The sequence below is a fragment of the Hirundo rustica genome, chromosome 4 (genome assembly GCF_015227805.2).
Source record: "Hirundo rustica isolate bHirRus1 chromosome 4, bHirRus1.pri.v3, whole genome shotgun sequence".
In the NCBI taxonomy this organism is placed as follows: Eukaryota; Metazoa; Chordata; class Aves; order Passeriformes; family Hirundinidae; genus Hirundo; species Hirundo rustica.
The window spans coordinates 12133863-12147512 of NC_053453.1; the positions used below are offsets into that span (position 1 = coordinate 12133863).

The 13650-nt window shown below is 44.9% G+C and overlaps 2 protein-coding genes across 4 annotated transcripts in view; one reads left to right on the top strand and one right to left on the bottom strand.

Moving 5' to 3' along the window:
* The first annotated feature begins 140 nt into the window (after positions 1 to 140).
* On the top strand, positions 141 to 9227 carry PSMC2 (proteasome 26S subunit, ATPase 2). Its single transcript, XM_040061867.2, has 12 exons — positions 141 to 294; positions 2130 to 2167; positions 3916 to 3997; positions 4864 to 4963; positions 5283 to 5414; positions 6047 to 6119; positions 6258 to 6353; positions 6612 to 6776; positions 7305 to 7392; positions 8022 to 8224; positions 8764 to 8860; positions 8959 to 9227. The coding sequence occupies exons 1-12, from the start codon at positions 225 to 227 to the stop codon at positions 9114 to 9116; spliced, it is 1302 nt and encodes a 433-aa protein (XP_039917801.1). The 5' UTR covers positions 141 to 224; the 3' UTR covers positions 9117 to 9227.
* A 1899-nt stretch (positions 9228 to 11126) lies between these two features.
* The window catches only part of SLC26A5 (solute carrier family 26 member 5), a 34221-nt gene continuing 31697 nt past the window's right edge, over positions 11127 to 13650 (bottom strand). For 2 of the 3 annotated variants that reach the window (XM_040062802.1, XM_040062803.2), the window contains 2 exons: positions 13441 to 13495; positions 11166 to 12910 (listed from right to left, as the gene is read on the bottom strand). In XM_040062802.1, coding sequence (XP_039918736.1) covers positions 12768 to 12910; positions 13441 to 13495 — 198 coding nt within the window. In that variant the 3' untranslated portion in view covers positions 11166 to 12767. Of the gene's footprint in view, positions 12911 to 13440; positions 13496 to 13650 lie in introns of all 3 variants that reach the window. The other variant, XM_040062801.2, reaches the window with a different exon arrangement.

The window sequence follows — 13650 nt, forward strand, 5'->3', positions numbered from 1 at the left end:
CGCCCCCGCCGCCCCCGCGCCGCCCCCGCGGCCGGAGCGGCTCCCGCGGGGCGGCGCCGGCGGCGCTGCCCGGGGCCGCGGGACGAACCGGCGGCGCCGCGCGGAACTCCCGGCGGCGGCCGCGGCGCCGGGTGGGAAGGAGTCGCCTGGGCGCGGGCCGCGGTGCACCCTGGTTTGTGTTCCGGGCGGAAGCGGCGCGGTGCTGCGTAAGGCGGGCGGGCGCGATGCCGGATTACCTGGGAGCCGACCAGAGGAAAACCAAGGAGGAGGAGAAGGAGGACAAACCCATCCGCGGTGAGGGGCGATGCTGAGGACGCTCTCCGAGCAGCGCCCGGGCCGGGAGTGGGGCGGCACCGCCGGCGGCCATGTCGGTGCCAGGAGCGGCGGGGGGGAAAAGGACAAAAAGGATTAAAAAGGTCTCTAATGTGCGCTTTGGCGCTGCGGCCGCCCCCCCGGAGTGTCCCTCATCCCCGTCCCGGCCTGGGTCCCGGGCTCGGGCGGTGCCGCTGGCGGGAGGGGAGCGGGGCCGGCCGGGCCTCACGAAGCCGGCGCTGTGTGGGCTGAGCCCGGGAGCGCCGAGGGAGAGCGGGGCTGGGGCGGCCGTGCCTAAAGGGTGCGGGACAAGAACCGTGTGCGCCCGGCCGGGAAAACCGCCGAGATCCTCGGGGCAGGAAGGGACCATCTATCTTTTAAGTCTGGTTCTTTTACAGAAGGTTCCTAAAGTTTCGATTTTCTTCATCGTGAGAGAAAAAAATGCCTTTTGTGGTTTACTTACTTTTATACTTAAAGTACCCAACAAAACAATACGTGGTACAATACATGATACAGTAATGTCACGTCTCCCTGAAGGGAGGCTGTGGTGAGGTGGGGGCTGGTCTCTTCTGCCGGACCCGCGGTGAGAGAAATCCAGGAAATGGCCTAAAGGCGAGAAGGGGAGACTCAGATCAGATCTTAGGAAAAAACCCTCTTACTTCGGGCGGTCAGACATTGGTTGCCCAGGGAGGTGGAGTCACCATCCCTGGAGGAGTTTAAGAGGCGTCTGGATGATGTCGTTTAGGGGTTACAGGGGCAGGGCTGGGTTGATGGCTGGACTTGATGATCATGAAAGTCTCTTCCAACCTCGATGATTCCATGATAATTTCTTTCTCTTGCCGGGGGGAGCGCCACAGAGCTGCCCATGTGCTGCCGCTCTCATTCGAATTCCTGGGGGGGGCAGGAGAGGGAAGGTGGCAGAGATTTCCGAGGATATCGGCACAATGTGAAAGTTGCCGGTCGCCCCTCGTGTTTTAACTTTTTGTGGCTTTTTATTTCGTGTTAGTAAATATTTAATAAAGCATCTGGAAGCACAAGCAGTGCAAAATGTAATCAGTGATGGACTTTGAACTGTTCCCATTCAAGAAAGATTTCTAAATTATAGCAACAGAGTGTTCAGTAGCTATAAAAAACCATCAATGGGATGGTACAAATAGTCAGGAAAATATGGATCAATACAGAAGGTCTTCAGAATCCTGAATAACACATGCTGCACCCAGATCACCAATACTGTGTGGTTTGGGCTGCACCTGTCTTAAAAAGAGTGGAATTAGACAAGAGAAGAAGCAGGGATGGGAAGGGAGATGGGGGTGTTGAAAGCCTGTTAAATGGCAAGTGATGTGAGAGTGGTGTGGCAGAGAGTGACACTGGAAGAGTGGTGTTTTTCTTAGTTAATAGAGAGGAATCACTGGAGCCACCTCTGTGCAGAGACATCGCTAGTGGAAAGTGGTGACAGTTTTTCATCGATGCTTTCTTGAACATCTAGAAACAAGAAGTTTAAAAGATGAGGTTGTGATATTTCCCATCCCATTTTTGAAGTCATAGCCTGGGAAACTGCTCTGAGTGAAGCAGAGTCGAAATGGTTCGCTTGCTATGAGCTTTGAGTGGTGCAGATTTTTGGACTGAAGAGAGTAGCTGGAGACCCTGTTTCATTTTTCTTGTGTATCTGATGCTTTTTTGTTCCGCTTTGGTTCAGTGAAAAGTGGAAACTCAAAAGAATCTCTCCAAAATACATGTTTTGATCTTGCAGATGCAGAATTAATACTGCTGGCTTTGTTTTTAGAACTGGAAGCTAAGTCTCTTTTGTCTCCTTTCAGCTCTTGATGAAGGAGATATTGCCTTGCTGAAAACTTATGTAAGTAGCACACACATGTGGGAGTGTTAAAGACACAAAGCAGTTCCTCTGGGGAATACAGTGCAGGAGTGGAGGGCTGTGCACTTAGCAGGTGGAGGGTAACTGCTTCTCCTAGGGCTTTTCTCTCCTGCCAAAATCTTCCCTCCCTTTTCACCTTCCTGCAACATTGAAAATAATCCTGGGTTTGTTAATCTGGAAGTAATTAAGGGTTTGTTTCTCTGTTTTTGTTTTGTATCTCATTGCTGATTGCCACAGAGATCTAACAGCCAAGGCTTTACTACGGCTTTTCCACCGGCCAGTTTTCTTGGTTAATGCAATAGTTTTAAGACCTCTCTTCCCACCAAATAGCCTTGCTTTTAGCCATCATGTTAAAAGAACATAATATTGGGAGGCACTTTCCACAGACAATAAGGCTTAAAACGCCAGTCTACCCTTTCCACTGGGAACTACGGTTGGTCTGCAAAAGAACTCTTGAAAGATGAAACTTGCAGCTTAGGTATGTTTGCTCTTGTCTTGGTTTTGAAAAGACAGGTGTCTGCTAAGGAGAGGCAGGCCTCTCTAGGAAATGAGGAATTTGAATCCTTCCCTCCGTGTTATTATAATTTGGAAGATTAAAAAACAAAACTTTTCAGTCAGAGCTATGGGGAAAAAGAATAACAGTCCTTTACTAGTAAATATAACAGGACAGACAAAAAACAACAGCAATTATAACAATAGTAGAACAGAACCAAGAACCCCGAGGGCAAACGGTGGAAGCTCCGGCGCTGATGGCTGGAAGCCGGGCGCGGTGGGCTGTCCTCCGCAGGCACGGGGTGTCCTGGCAGGCAGAGGTGGCAGTGCCGGAGAAGCCGCAGCGGCTGGACCCGGGCTCACCCAAAATCCAGCAGGACAGCGAAGAAACTCCGAATTCCTGGGCACTCCAACAGATGGTAGAATTCCCAGGACCAGACTCCTTCGTTAACCGTGGACTCCAGCAGCCAGCCGTGGCCCGATCGATGCTTCCCCCGGAAGAAGAAAAAGAGCCGCGAGACCCCTCCACCCTCAGCTCTCTCCGGGAGCTTTTTTCCCTCCCCCAAAACTAAGTTATCAGTTCTTTTGTCCAGGTTAAGCACTCAGCACTTAGTCTCCTAGCAACTTGGGAGGGGGAAAAAATTCTACAGGAGACTTAAACCTCAACAGCTCTGAAATACAGCCTGTACCCACTGCAGCTTCTTTTTTTATTGCCAGTGGTCTGCAGAGGAGATACTGTAAAGCAAATCCGGGTCTGAATCTGCCTGTATTAGGCAGGTCTGGATCAAAAAAAAAAAAAAAATCATCACAAGCAAGAATTCTGATTTGCCCCTCGCTCCTTCTGCTGCCCTCTGTGGATGATGGAAAGGTACAGATGGTTTTCAGAAAGTGTGTTCAGAATTCTCTGTATATATGAATTTACTAAGTCTTTTTTAAACTTTAGGAGAAATAGTTTGAAAAAGCAAGGCTGAACAGGTTTAAAAGAAAAACAAATTATTAAAGTTTACAAACATGGAAAATTTCCACCTTCCCAGTTGGTCAGTTGTGAGTGGGTGCACTTCACTTTTGCAAACAGAAATATTGTTACTGGAAGTTAATTCTGTCTTTTTTGGCTGTCATCAATGGTTGGCTGTTGTACCAAGATCTGTTGAACATCTTGATGTGCAGCAGCTCTTGTCACTTTTTCCTAAACATGAGATAATTTGACTTAAGAAAGCTACATGATACTCTTTTTCCAGGGCCAGAGCACGTACTCAAGGCAGATCAAGCAAGTAGAAGATGATATTCAACAACTGCTTAAGAAAATCAATGAGCTCACTGGTATGTTTTGGTATTAGAAAGCTTTCAATAGAAGAGCCGTAGGTACTAAAACAAGTATTGTAAGAGGTTGATTTCCAACAACTTCTGCATTGTTTTTTAGATGATGTTTTTCTCAAAAGAACACTCTTTATTTGGTAGTGTGAGATTTTTGCTTGTTAGGTGTTTTTTTTTCAACTGGGCAGGACTACTCTGTACATCTGACTTTGTAATTACGTACTTTAACACATTTTTAATCAAAGCAGTGGTTTTTATATATAATGGTGGTATGAAACAAATGCCCCTTTCTGAGACCAGATAATGAAGTAGTAATAAAAATTAATTTGTTTCCTAATTTTTCATTCAGTGATGGGTTTTTTTTGCCCTGTTGCTAATCCTGCAGTGGCTCTCAGTTCTCCCACGAAGATCACAGTTTCTCTTGTAAAATAATCTTGATTCTTTTAAATACATCATGGAGATGGTACTTGTTATATGCATGTTTTGGAAGGTTTATGGAGTTTTTCATCTGTGTGGATCCCTTAGTTTCTGATACTTTGCACTGGGGCTCAGTGAAAGCACTTGAGAGTTTCACTCCTTTAGTGGAATGTAAATTTCCACTGTCCATGCTCTGTCCTGCTGTAATCATCCCCACTCTGCAAAATTGTCTAAGAGGGTGGCGAGGCTGGGATTTGAATGTTCAGCTGGCACACTCATGCAGGCTCTTTCCTTAGGAAACTTGTTTTTTAGGAAATCCATCAAATATATGTGTGTGCCTTGTTTTGGAGGTATCTCAAAATTCCTGCAGGGTTATCTCTAAGGTTTTGGTGTGGAAAGGATGGCTGACATCCCAGTTAGCTGCTTCCTCCTCAGCTTGTTTGTGCTGCACGCAGGAATCAAGGAATCCGACACTGGCTTGGCTCCTCCTGCCCTTTGGGATCTGGCTGCAGATAAACAAACTCTCCAAAGTGAGCAACCATTGCAAGTTGCAAGGTGGGAGCACTCTTACCATTCCAGTAGAGCTCCATAGTTAGAAATCTGATTCATAGCTTAAGTGTGGACTTCTGTTAAAAAAGAAAGTTCATGTTGTGCATATTGAAAGTGCTTTTTACCCCTGAATCACGAAGGAACAGTGATTATGTGTGATGTATTTCATACTTGCACTTACTCCTGCAGTTGTTGTATGATGCTGTAATGGTGTAATCACAAGTACAACAGGTGTTCTGGTGTATTTGGAAAATGTGACTCTTGATGCTTATGCAGATAGCAAACAGTTTGTCTGCCTGGAGGTGCAATTGTGTTTGTGTGTTAGGTGCACAAAGATCATCAATGCAGACTCCGAGGATCCCAAGTACATTATCAATGTCAAGCAATTTGCCAAGTTCGTGGTGGATCTCAGTGACCAGGTGGCGCCTACTGACATAGAAGAAGGCATGAGAGTTGGGTATGCAAAGTCTTTGTGTTCTAGTGAGTCTTTGCAGACTGAAGCTTTCTCTGAGTTGTCTCATATTGTAGTTTAATAGGTCAACAAGCAATCATTTCCAATTTTTGCAGTGGTTGAAATTACACCACTACTGTCCTTCTCTTGGATGACAGTAACTCACCTGTATGCTCTGCTGGAATCTTGTTTTGATGTTATTTTGACAAAAATTGTGAAAACCCATGTGTCATTGGACAGCAACCTTTCAGTTTGGGCCCCAACAGTCCCAGCTTTCAGAGAGACTGTGTAGGCTCCTTCTTTGTCACTCTGAGGTTACACTTAGGGCAGGCAGGAAATGTTCATTGAGGACATGAAACCTGTTACTTTAAGAGTCAGTACTTTGCCAGTTTGCTCTGTGGGATATTTTGAAATATAGTTTTCAAAATATTTGGAATTAATAGATTTGGAAACCTTAAAATTTTCTGCAGAAAGAATCCCCGTATCTAGACTCCTGACTATTAGCTTTCAGGGCTGGGCTCTCTTGATGCCAGAGAAAAGAACAGTTCAAGAATTCAGACTCTCATTTACAGAGTTGTTTCTACATAACACTTTACTTAACCAGTGTTAAAATAATAGTTTTTATGCTTCCTCACCAGGGTGGACAGAAACAAGTACCAAATCCATATCCCCTTGCCTCCAAAGATTGATCCCACAGTCACCATGATGCAAGTGAGAGTTGCCTTTACTGACTTTGACGTGGCTTTACCTTGTGATTCCTTTCGCTGGGTTTTGTTGTGGGCTGTTGAAAGCCCATAAAGATTTGCAGCACCAGGCTGGTAACTGCTCACTCACCTCTTTGTTGTGCAGGTGGAAGAAAAACCTGATGTCACTTACAGTGATGTTGGTGGCTGTAAAGAGCAGATTGAAAAGCTGAGAGAGGTGGTCGAAACCCCTCTGCTTCACGTAAGTAGCCTCTAGATTGAAGCTTCTACTATTTTGGAAGTATTCTGGTCATCTGTTAGCATCAGAAAAAGCAAGAAAAGACAATGTCATGGAGTGTAAACAGCTTAATGAAAGGAAGTCAGGTTTTACCAAGTGAAATCCAGCCCAGCCTCCTTTATATTGCTCTTCATTAATGATTTCCTTAATTTGTATATACGCTTTGATGCACATAATCTTTAATTTGCACATAACCTCACCTTCTGGCTCCCTTTGTTACAGCCTGAAAGATTTGTGAACCTTGGAATTGAGCCTCCCAAAGGAGTGCTTTTGTTTGGGCCACCTGGCACAGGCAAAACCCTCTGTGCCCGTGCTGTGGCTAACAGGACTGATGCCTGCTTCATCAGAGTGATCGGATCTGAGCTGGTGCAGAAATACGTGGGGGAGGTAAGAGCAAGTACCTGGTGGAGTGTGGAGGGGTTTGCAGATTGCCCTTGTGGGTACCAGAACCACAGGGGGGGCAAGGGATGGAGGTGCTTGGAAGCTGCAGGTGCAGGAGCTGTCACACAAATCACTGCAGGTCAGGCAGTGGTGACATGACCTCAGCTTTGCTGTCACTGATCAGAGGGATTTTGCAGTACAGAGTTGGGTCTGCAGTTCAGGAGGACTCTGGAATTGGGATTCTGCTCCCAACTCAGCCACTTATTTTTCAGTTGGCCCTGAGGTACATTACTTCATCTGTACTTCTGAGTTTAAGAGCTGTAATTTTTCTCTCCTTTATAAATTGCTTCAAGCTTTATACTTGTCCCATTATATATATGACCAAATAAAAAGAAGTTTTCTCAATGGAAATTTGGAAATATTTGGAAGCATGAAAAGTTTGATTTTGATAGTTTTCCTTTAACATGCCTCAAATCTCTAACAAAATCTTGATTTTTTTTTTTTTTTTTTTTTTTTTTTTTTTTTTCCTTTCAGGGAGCTCGAATGGTTCGTGAACTCTTTGAAATGGCCAGAACTAAAAAAGCTTGCCTTATATTCTTCGATGAGATTGATGCCATTGGAGGTATGTTTGTAGTAGCTACAGTTCTAATCTCCTGTGAGAGCTTCCAGGTTTTCTTGTAGTTCTGTATCTGGATTGCTGCATTTCAAGAAAAGAGCTTTTAAACACTGAGCTAGCAAAACTACTCCCAGCACAACCCCTGTCCAGGAAGCTGACAGGAAGCAGTTTATATGGGAAGCCATTTTTGCACATTTGGAACACCCAGGTTATCTGAACTTTAGTGAAGAATCTCTATTTTGTTCACAAAAAGTGCTGTTTACCTAAACCCCCTTCAGCTTCTGGACTACATTCCACGTCTTTATTACTTCCTGAACAGTATTCTTTTTTCTCAAAAGAAAGTGCTTAGGTTCTTTGAAAGTAGAACTGTGTTTATATAGATAGGAGAGAAGGACGATTTTGGTTGCAGGAAGGGCAAACCAAACAAACTACATGGATAAATTCTAGCAGTTTGGCCAGTTGTTAGGTAGGGAGATAGAGGCCCTTTTGTACTAAGGACCTTTTAACTCATCACAAATCCTGTATGCACTTCAGAATCATTTTCCCAGGTGTCCTGTGTTGCAGCCACTGACACCTCAGTGTCCATGGCCTGGAGCTGCCTGTCCCTCCGTGAACCTCGTGTGTCTCCTCTGCAGGTGCTCGTTTCGATGATGGGGCCGGGGGTGACAACGAGGTGCAGCGCACCATGCTGGAGCTCATCAACCAGCTGGATGGGTTTGACCCTCGTGGCAACATCAAAGTGCTGATGGCCACAAACAGGCCTGACACTCTGGACCCAGCACTGATGAGGCCTGGCAGGCTGGACAGGAAGATAGAGTTCAGCTTGCCTGATCTTGAGGTGAGAACTCCCATTTCACTGCCAAGTGTGTTTCCATAGCAGACTGTTTCTTCAGTTAGGGCATCATTGTCTGGAAGTTTATGGGAATCAGCAAATGCAGCACTCTTCAATTATGTGAAACTACATGGAAATGGGGGGGATTAATGATGTACTAAAGGTTTTCCCACACTGCACAGATTCCAGCCTGGCTGAGAAGCCATGGTAAGCAGCTGTAATCACTGTATGCTCCTGCCTCAACAGAGAAAAAATCCTTTAACCAGATCCACAGTTTAGTTCAGAAGTTGGAGTGCCTTTTGTTCGGCTCTTTTGAGAGAGATTTCTTTAGGTACTGCTATGATGAAAGCCATTTTTAAAGTTACTTCCTTACTTTAGTGTCATGGGCACTTGGTAATTCCAGTCCAGACATGGGAAACCACAGTTGGGCAGCAGTTGCACAATGTGTTTTCCATTTGCCTGTGCTGTGGACACAGACAGCTGCAGGCTGGAGTCATCACCTCTTTCATGCCATGGACACCTCTGTCCTCCTCCCTTTCCTTCAGGGGCGAACTCACATCTTCAAGATCCACGCTCGTTCCATGAGTGTGGAGCGGGACATCAGATTTGAGCTGCTGGCTCGACTGTGTCCTAACAGCACAGGTAAGCTGAATGTCTTTCTTTACCTAAAGAGTTGTGTGTGTGCTCCGTGTCCCCTGGCAGTCAGGGGTGAGTGGTTTATCCCCGCTCGTCTCTCCCAGGCGCCGAGATCCGCAGTGTCTGCACGGAGGCAGGAATGTTCGCGATCCGAGCGCGCCGGAAGATCGCCACCGAGAAGGATTTCCTGGAGGCAGTGAACAAAGTCATCAAATCGTACGCGAAATTCAGCGCTACCCCCCGCTACATGACCTACAACTGATACCTGGGAGGGTTCTTCTGTTCCCCTGAAACTTTCTGTGGAACAAAAATCCAAGTGTAGTGATTCGTGTTTTGTTCTTGGAAGCTAGAAATAAATGGAATGTTCCAAACAGTAGGTGTGTATTCATTGTGAGTATTCTACTCCAGTGGAGTGTTGCTGCTCTAGGGAAAAGATCTCAGTGAGGTTACAGCAGCATGGCCTAAGCCACAGATAATTTAAAATCAGATACCTGGGCAATGTCAGACATCCCAAGTTTAGATCTCTGGTCACCCCAAAACTTGAAATTTGAGCCATAGATATGCTGGAAGACCCTTGAGTGTTTCTGGGTGTGCTGAGAAATGCTTGTGTGTCCCAAGAAAACAGGAGCTGCCATGGGAAGGCATGTGTGGTGGCCTGAGTAATTGTCCAGCCCAGAGAAAACGGGAAGGGACATTTTTTCCTGCCCTTGATGAATGCTCTGGTACCATCACAAGTTGTTTTTTTTATCTTCAGTGGTTTTTCTATCCTGTTTGCTGAGATTCTTTGTATTGTCTTACAAAACAGTGAATGGGTCAAGGAGGAGGAAGGTGTAATTTCTTAGTGCTAAGGGATGGAAAATTCCTTTTCCCTGATCCTGCTGTAAGAGTTTGACATCTCAGTCTGGTAGTGAGCACTTTGATTCATTGTCTGACTTGTCTGAGATGCTGCTGCACACAGATGACCCTGCCAGGGTCCTGGTGCGCTGTAGCTGAGTGGTGGCTGGGAGTTGTTGGCCACAGGCAGCCTTGAAAGGTTAAACCTCATTCATCTGACATGTTCCTGTAGAGCTGGGTGTGCTCAACAAAAAACAGCCTTCCATTTTCCTTTTCTTTCGAGTGTTGAAATGGTTTCATGGGAAGAGCAGGAAGAGCTTAAAGAAATACTTGAGGGAAAAAAATGCTTTTGGAAACTGCTTTGTCTTGGAAGTGAGAGAAGTTTTATTATCAGTTGTATCAAAATGAGACCCATGAATTTATCAAGCTTAAAGTATGAAGCCACTTTTATTTTTTATTTTTTTTTTGAAAGAGGAAGTGTGTGCAATAGGGAGCGTTTGCAGCCATGGACTGGGTTAGGATTCTGGCTGGTGTCAGTATCTTGATAGGGAAACTTGGGCAATCTCAATACTTGTCTGTCATTTCAGGAAGAACATTTTAGGGAGGGATGCAAGTTTATTGGTGGGACAGAATTTTCAGAAAGCAGCACTGACAGCATCTCTATTTACCAGGAGCAGCACTTGAAATCAAGTGTAGCTTTTAATTGAGAAGGGTAAGTGAAGTATGGAGAAAGAGTTTGGATCTTACCCAGTATCCTGAATTATCGTCTTGTAAAAAAAGGAGGGGGAAGGAGCATGACCCTGATTATTATGAGGTACCGACCCAGATTTAGGCCATCCAGTGTCATCTGCTGTGGTGGGGCTTCAGCAGCAGGGGGGAGGCACTCCCCAGTCCCTGCAGACAAACTGGAGCCCTGTTAAAAGGTTAAAGGTTGTTTATTCTGGACTGACAAGCCTAAGGGATGATTTAGGTACTGGGTTGTTAATCAGTGCGGGGAAGAGAAAGTGGGTTCCCATTTTGGGGGCTGTCAGGCTCCCGGGGGGAGCAGTGCTTCAGGTGGTGGCAGCCAAGCACAGGAAGAGCTGAGCAAAAGCTGCCAAATTTTATTCTATGGGATGAGGTACCAGTACAGCTGGGGAGTTGCAGCACTTGTTCTGCATGGTCTGGCAAGTGGGACTTTCTTGGGCAAAGGTTCTTAGTCCAGCGTTTCAGCAGGTCCCCAGGAAGTGCAGCTCTTACTACCAGGATGAGAGCTCCAGCTTCAGTTGTATGCCTGACAGGGAGAGAACTCATGGAGGTGGCAGAAGTGAGGAGCAGGAACCAGCACAGCAGGGACGATCTGCCTGGAGGTGGAAACCTCTCCTGGCCCCTCCCTTGGCATCAAACACTTGAATCTGGGGCCCTGAGCTTGTCCCTCATATAGAGTCTCACCAAGATAGAGTGGAAGTGACATCACTTTATTTTGGAAGTTGACAGGATTTCAAGGTGAACTGAAGAGATTACAGAGTTAAAAACTGAAGCTGCGACAAGCTGAAAGTAGAAAAATATACTGTATGTAGATAAAAAGGTTTTTTGAACTAGTTATTATAAAATGTACCAAAAAGTTGTTTAAATAAGCACACACAATGTCTTGACATGCATGCACTTCATCCTTTGAACTCCAGCTAAGCAGCAATTTCTGATGCAGAAAGCTTCCCATCCCTATGAGTAGGGGAGTCTGAGGAAATAAAATATCCTCCCTGACTTCCCTGGTTCCTGGGAAGCAGTTTACCTGAAGCAAGCCTGAACTGAACAGAGCCTGAAATAAAACAAGAGTATTACATTCTGTGATCAGAAGTGAGGAAGGTTATTCCTTATGCACAGGACCTGTGACTCGAGGGTGCTGAATGAAATGGCACCAATGCTTTGCTTGCCCTGTGCTCTCAAAATAACCTACAGAGAAACACTTTTAGGTTCCTGCCTCTGCTGAGTTTCACAGTGACTGTTGTGAGGGAAACAGGGGCACTGAAGATTTCTTTTGCATGATGTCCATGGTTTTCATCTCTCACCTGAAGTGAGGGAGTTCCACAGCCACCAGGCTGACAATAGACAAAGAAACCCCATGCTACTGTTTCTTTTAAAAACCCAAACATGTACCATTTTTGAGGTTTTATTTCTCAAAGCACTTAAAAGCTGAGGCAGAAGCAGCACTACTGGGAGGAAGATGGGCAACAGAAAAGTACTTTTTTTTTTTTTTTTTTGGACCACTGTGACTTTAGACCTTGCTTAAATTTTCATTCCAGCTTATGAGACTGCATATAGGGCATCAGTTCCTAACTTCAATAGGCTTCATTCCTGTCTTAAACCAGTTTTGTCTTCAAACTTTGAAGCTAAATTAAGTTTAGCTTAAAATCAGCTGTGTTCTTGTCTAGAAAGCCTGAGTTTTGGCAGTGCAGGTACCATACCGATAATGTAATAATTAAACAATGAGTTTCTGACTTGAAGTTCACTTAGAGCAAAAATGAAGAATTGGGTATAGCTGAGACACATTAGGTATTTTTAAAAATACAACTCTACCACCCAGATTTAAAAACAGCAGCAGCTAAATGCCACCTGCGTGGATTCATCAATCCAGCTGGCAGATTATTACAAATTTTATGAATCTGTTGTATGCAGATGTTGACATCAGGCTTTAAAAGTCATCTAAAAAAGTTCTTTAAAGACACTGGTACAGTGTATTGCACTTGCAGAACAGTTACCTGCTGCAAGCTCCCACTTATAGTGAGTTAAAGTGCCCATTTTCTCAATAGGAATGTCACCTTGTCCACCAGATTCTGATTGCAGCAGAATACACTGAATTTTCTTTTCTTGCATAATTTTGTGCTTGTGTATTATTGGAAGGTTATACCCTGATCGAAGGAAAAAATTCAAGAGCATGAAGGCTTCCATTTCCTTATCCACTCTCCCTACAAAAAATAAGCACCACCCCATACCCGTAGATGCAAACAGCCTCAGGCTCTCTTCAAACTGTGCAAATTAAATATTCAGCAAGAGTGTCCATCAGCAGAAATCTGGCTCCCATTCTGCTCGATGCCACTCTTCAAAGGTTGGAGTCAGCCTGTGCAGCAGACCCATCTTTCGCTTGGCAAGCAAGGACAGCATCGTGAATACTGTGAAACAGCAACTCTCTTGTTACACTTTCATCAAAAAAATTCAGTCTTGTCAGCTCCTTCATAACAGGGCCTACAAAACAAACCCCAAACATGGCATCAGCACATACAGTTAAGTGCAAAGACAGAAGACAATGGCATCCCAGGAAGAAGACGAGGACTTGTTCTCTTGTTGTTACTGGAAAGTTTGAAATAGCCAGGTGGATCACATGCTACTTCTACCAAACAGGTAATTCTCTTATGCAGACATAGACAGAGGCCTGTTCTTGGCAGAAGATGCTACAGTCCCAAATATCAGATCTTGGAACATTTCAGGCTTTTTTTCTTATTACATTGCCACTACGATTTCAAGATACTAAGCTCAGTATGGCACTCACAGCTTACCAGCTGGAAGAAATGGGAGCAGGATCCAGTCCTCACAAATCTCATTTCATCAGTGCTCTACTTTCACTAAAGTTAAGGCTCTAATGTATCTGGGCTTGCTTTTCCTCAAATCCAAATTTATGTGAAGTGCTGATATTACTGAGGCACTACTGGCAGCAGAGGAAAGGGGATAAAACACAATTTCTCCCATAAAGCTCACAAAAAACCCCAAAAACTCACCACTACAGCTGGCAATGCAGACACAGACACCAACTTCTTTGTATTCTTTTATAATCTACAACAGAGTTAAGCTGAAGTTAAATGCAGATAATGCATCATCAAACACATTGCAGTTCTGGAAGCCAAATACTGTGAAAGCTGCAGCATACGCATTCCCCAGTATTCAGCTAGAACTTACAGAATTAAACCAGTGATTAGGTGAGATATTGG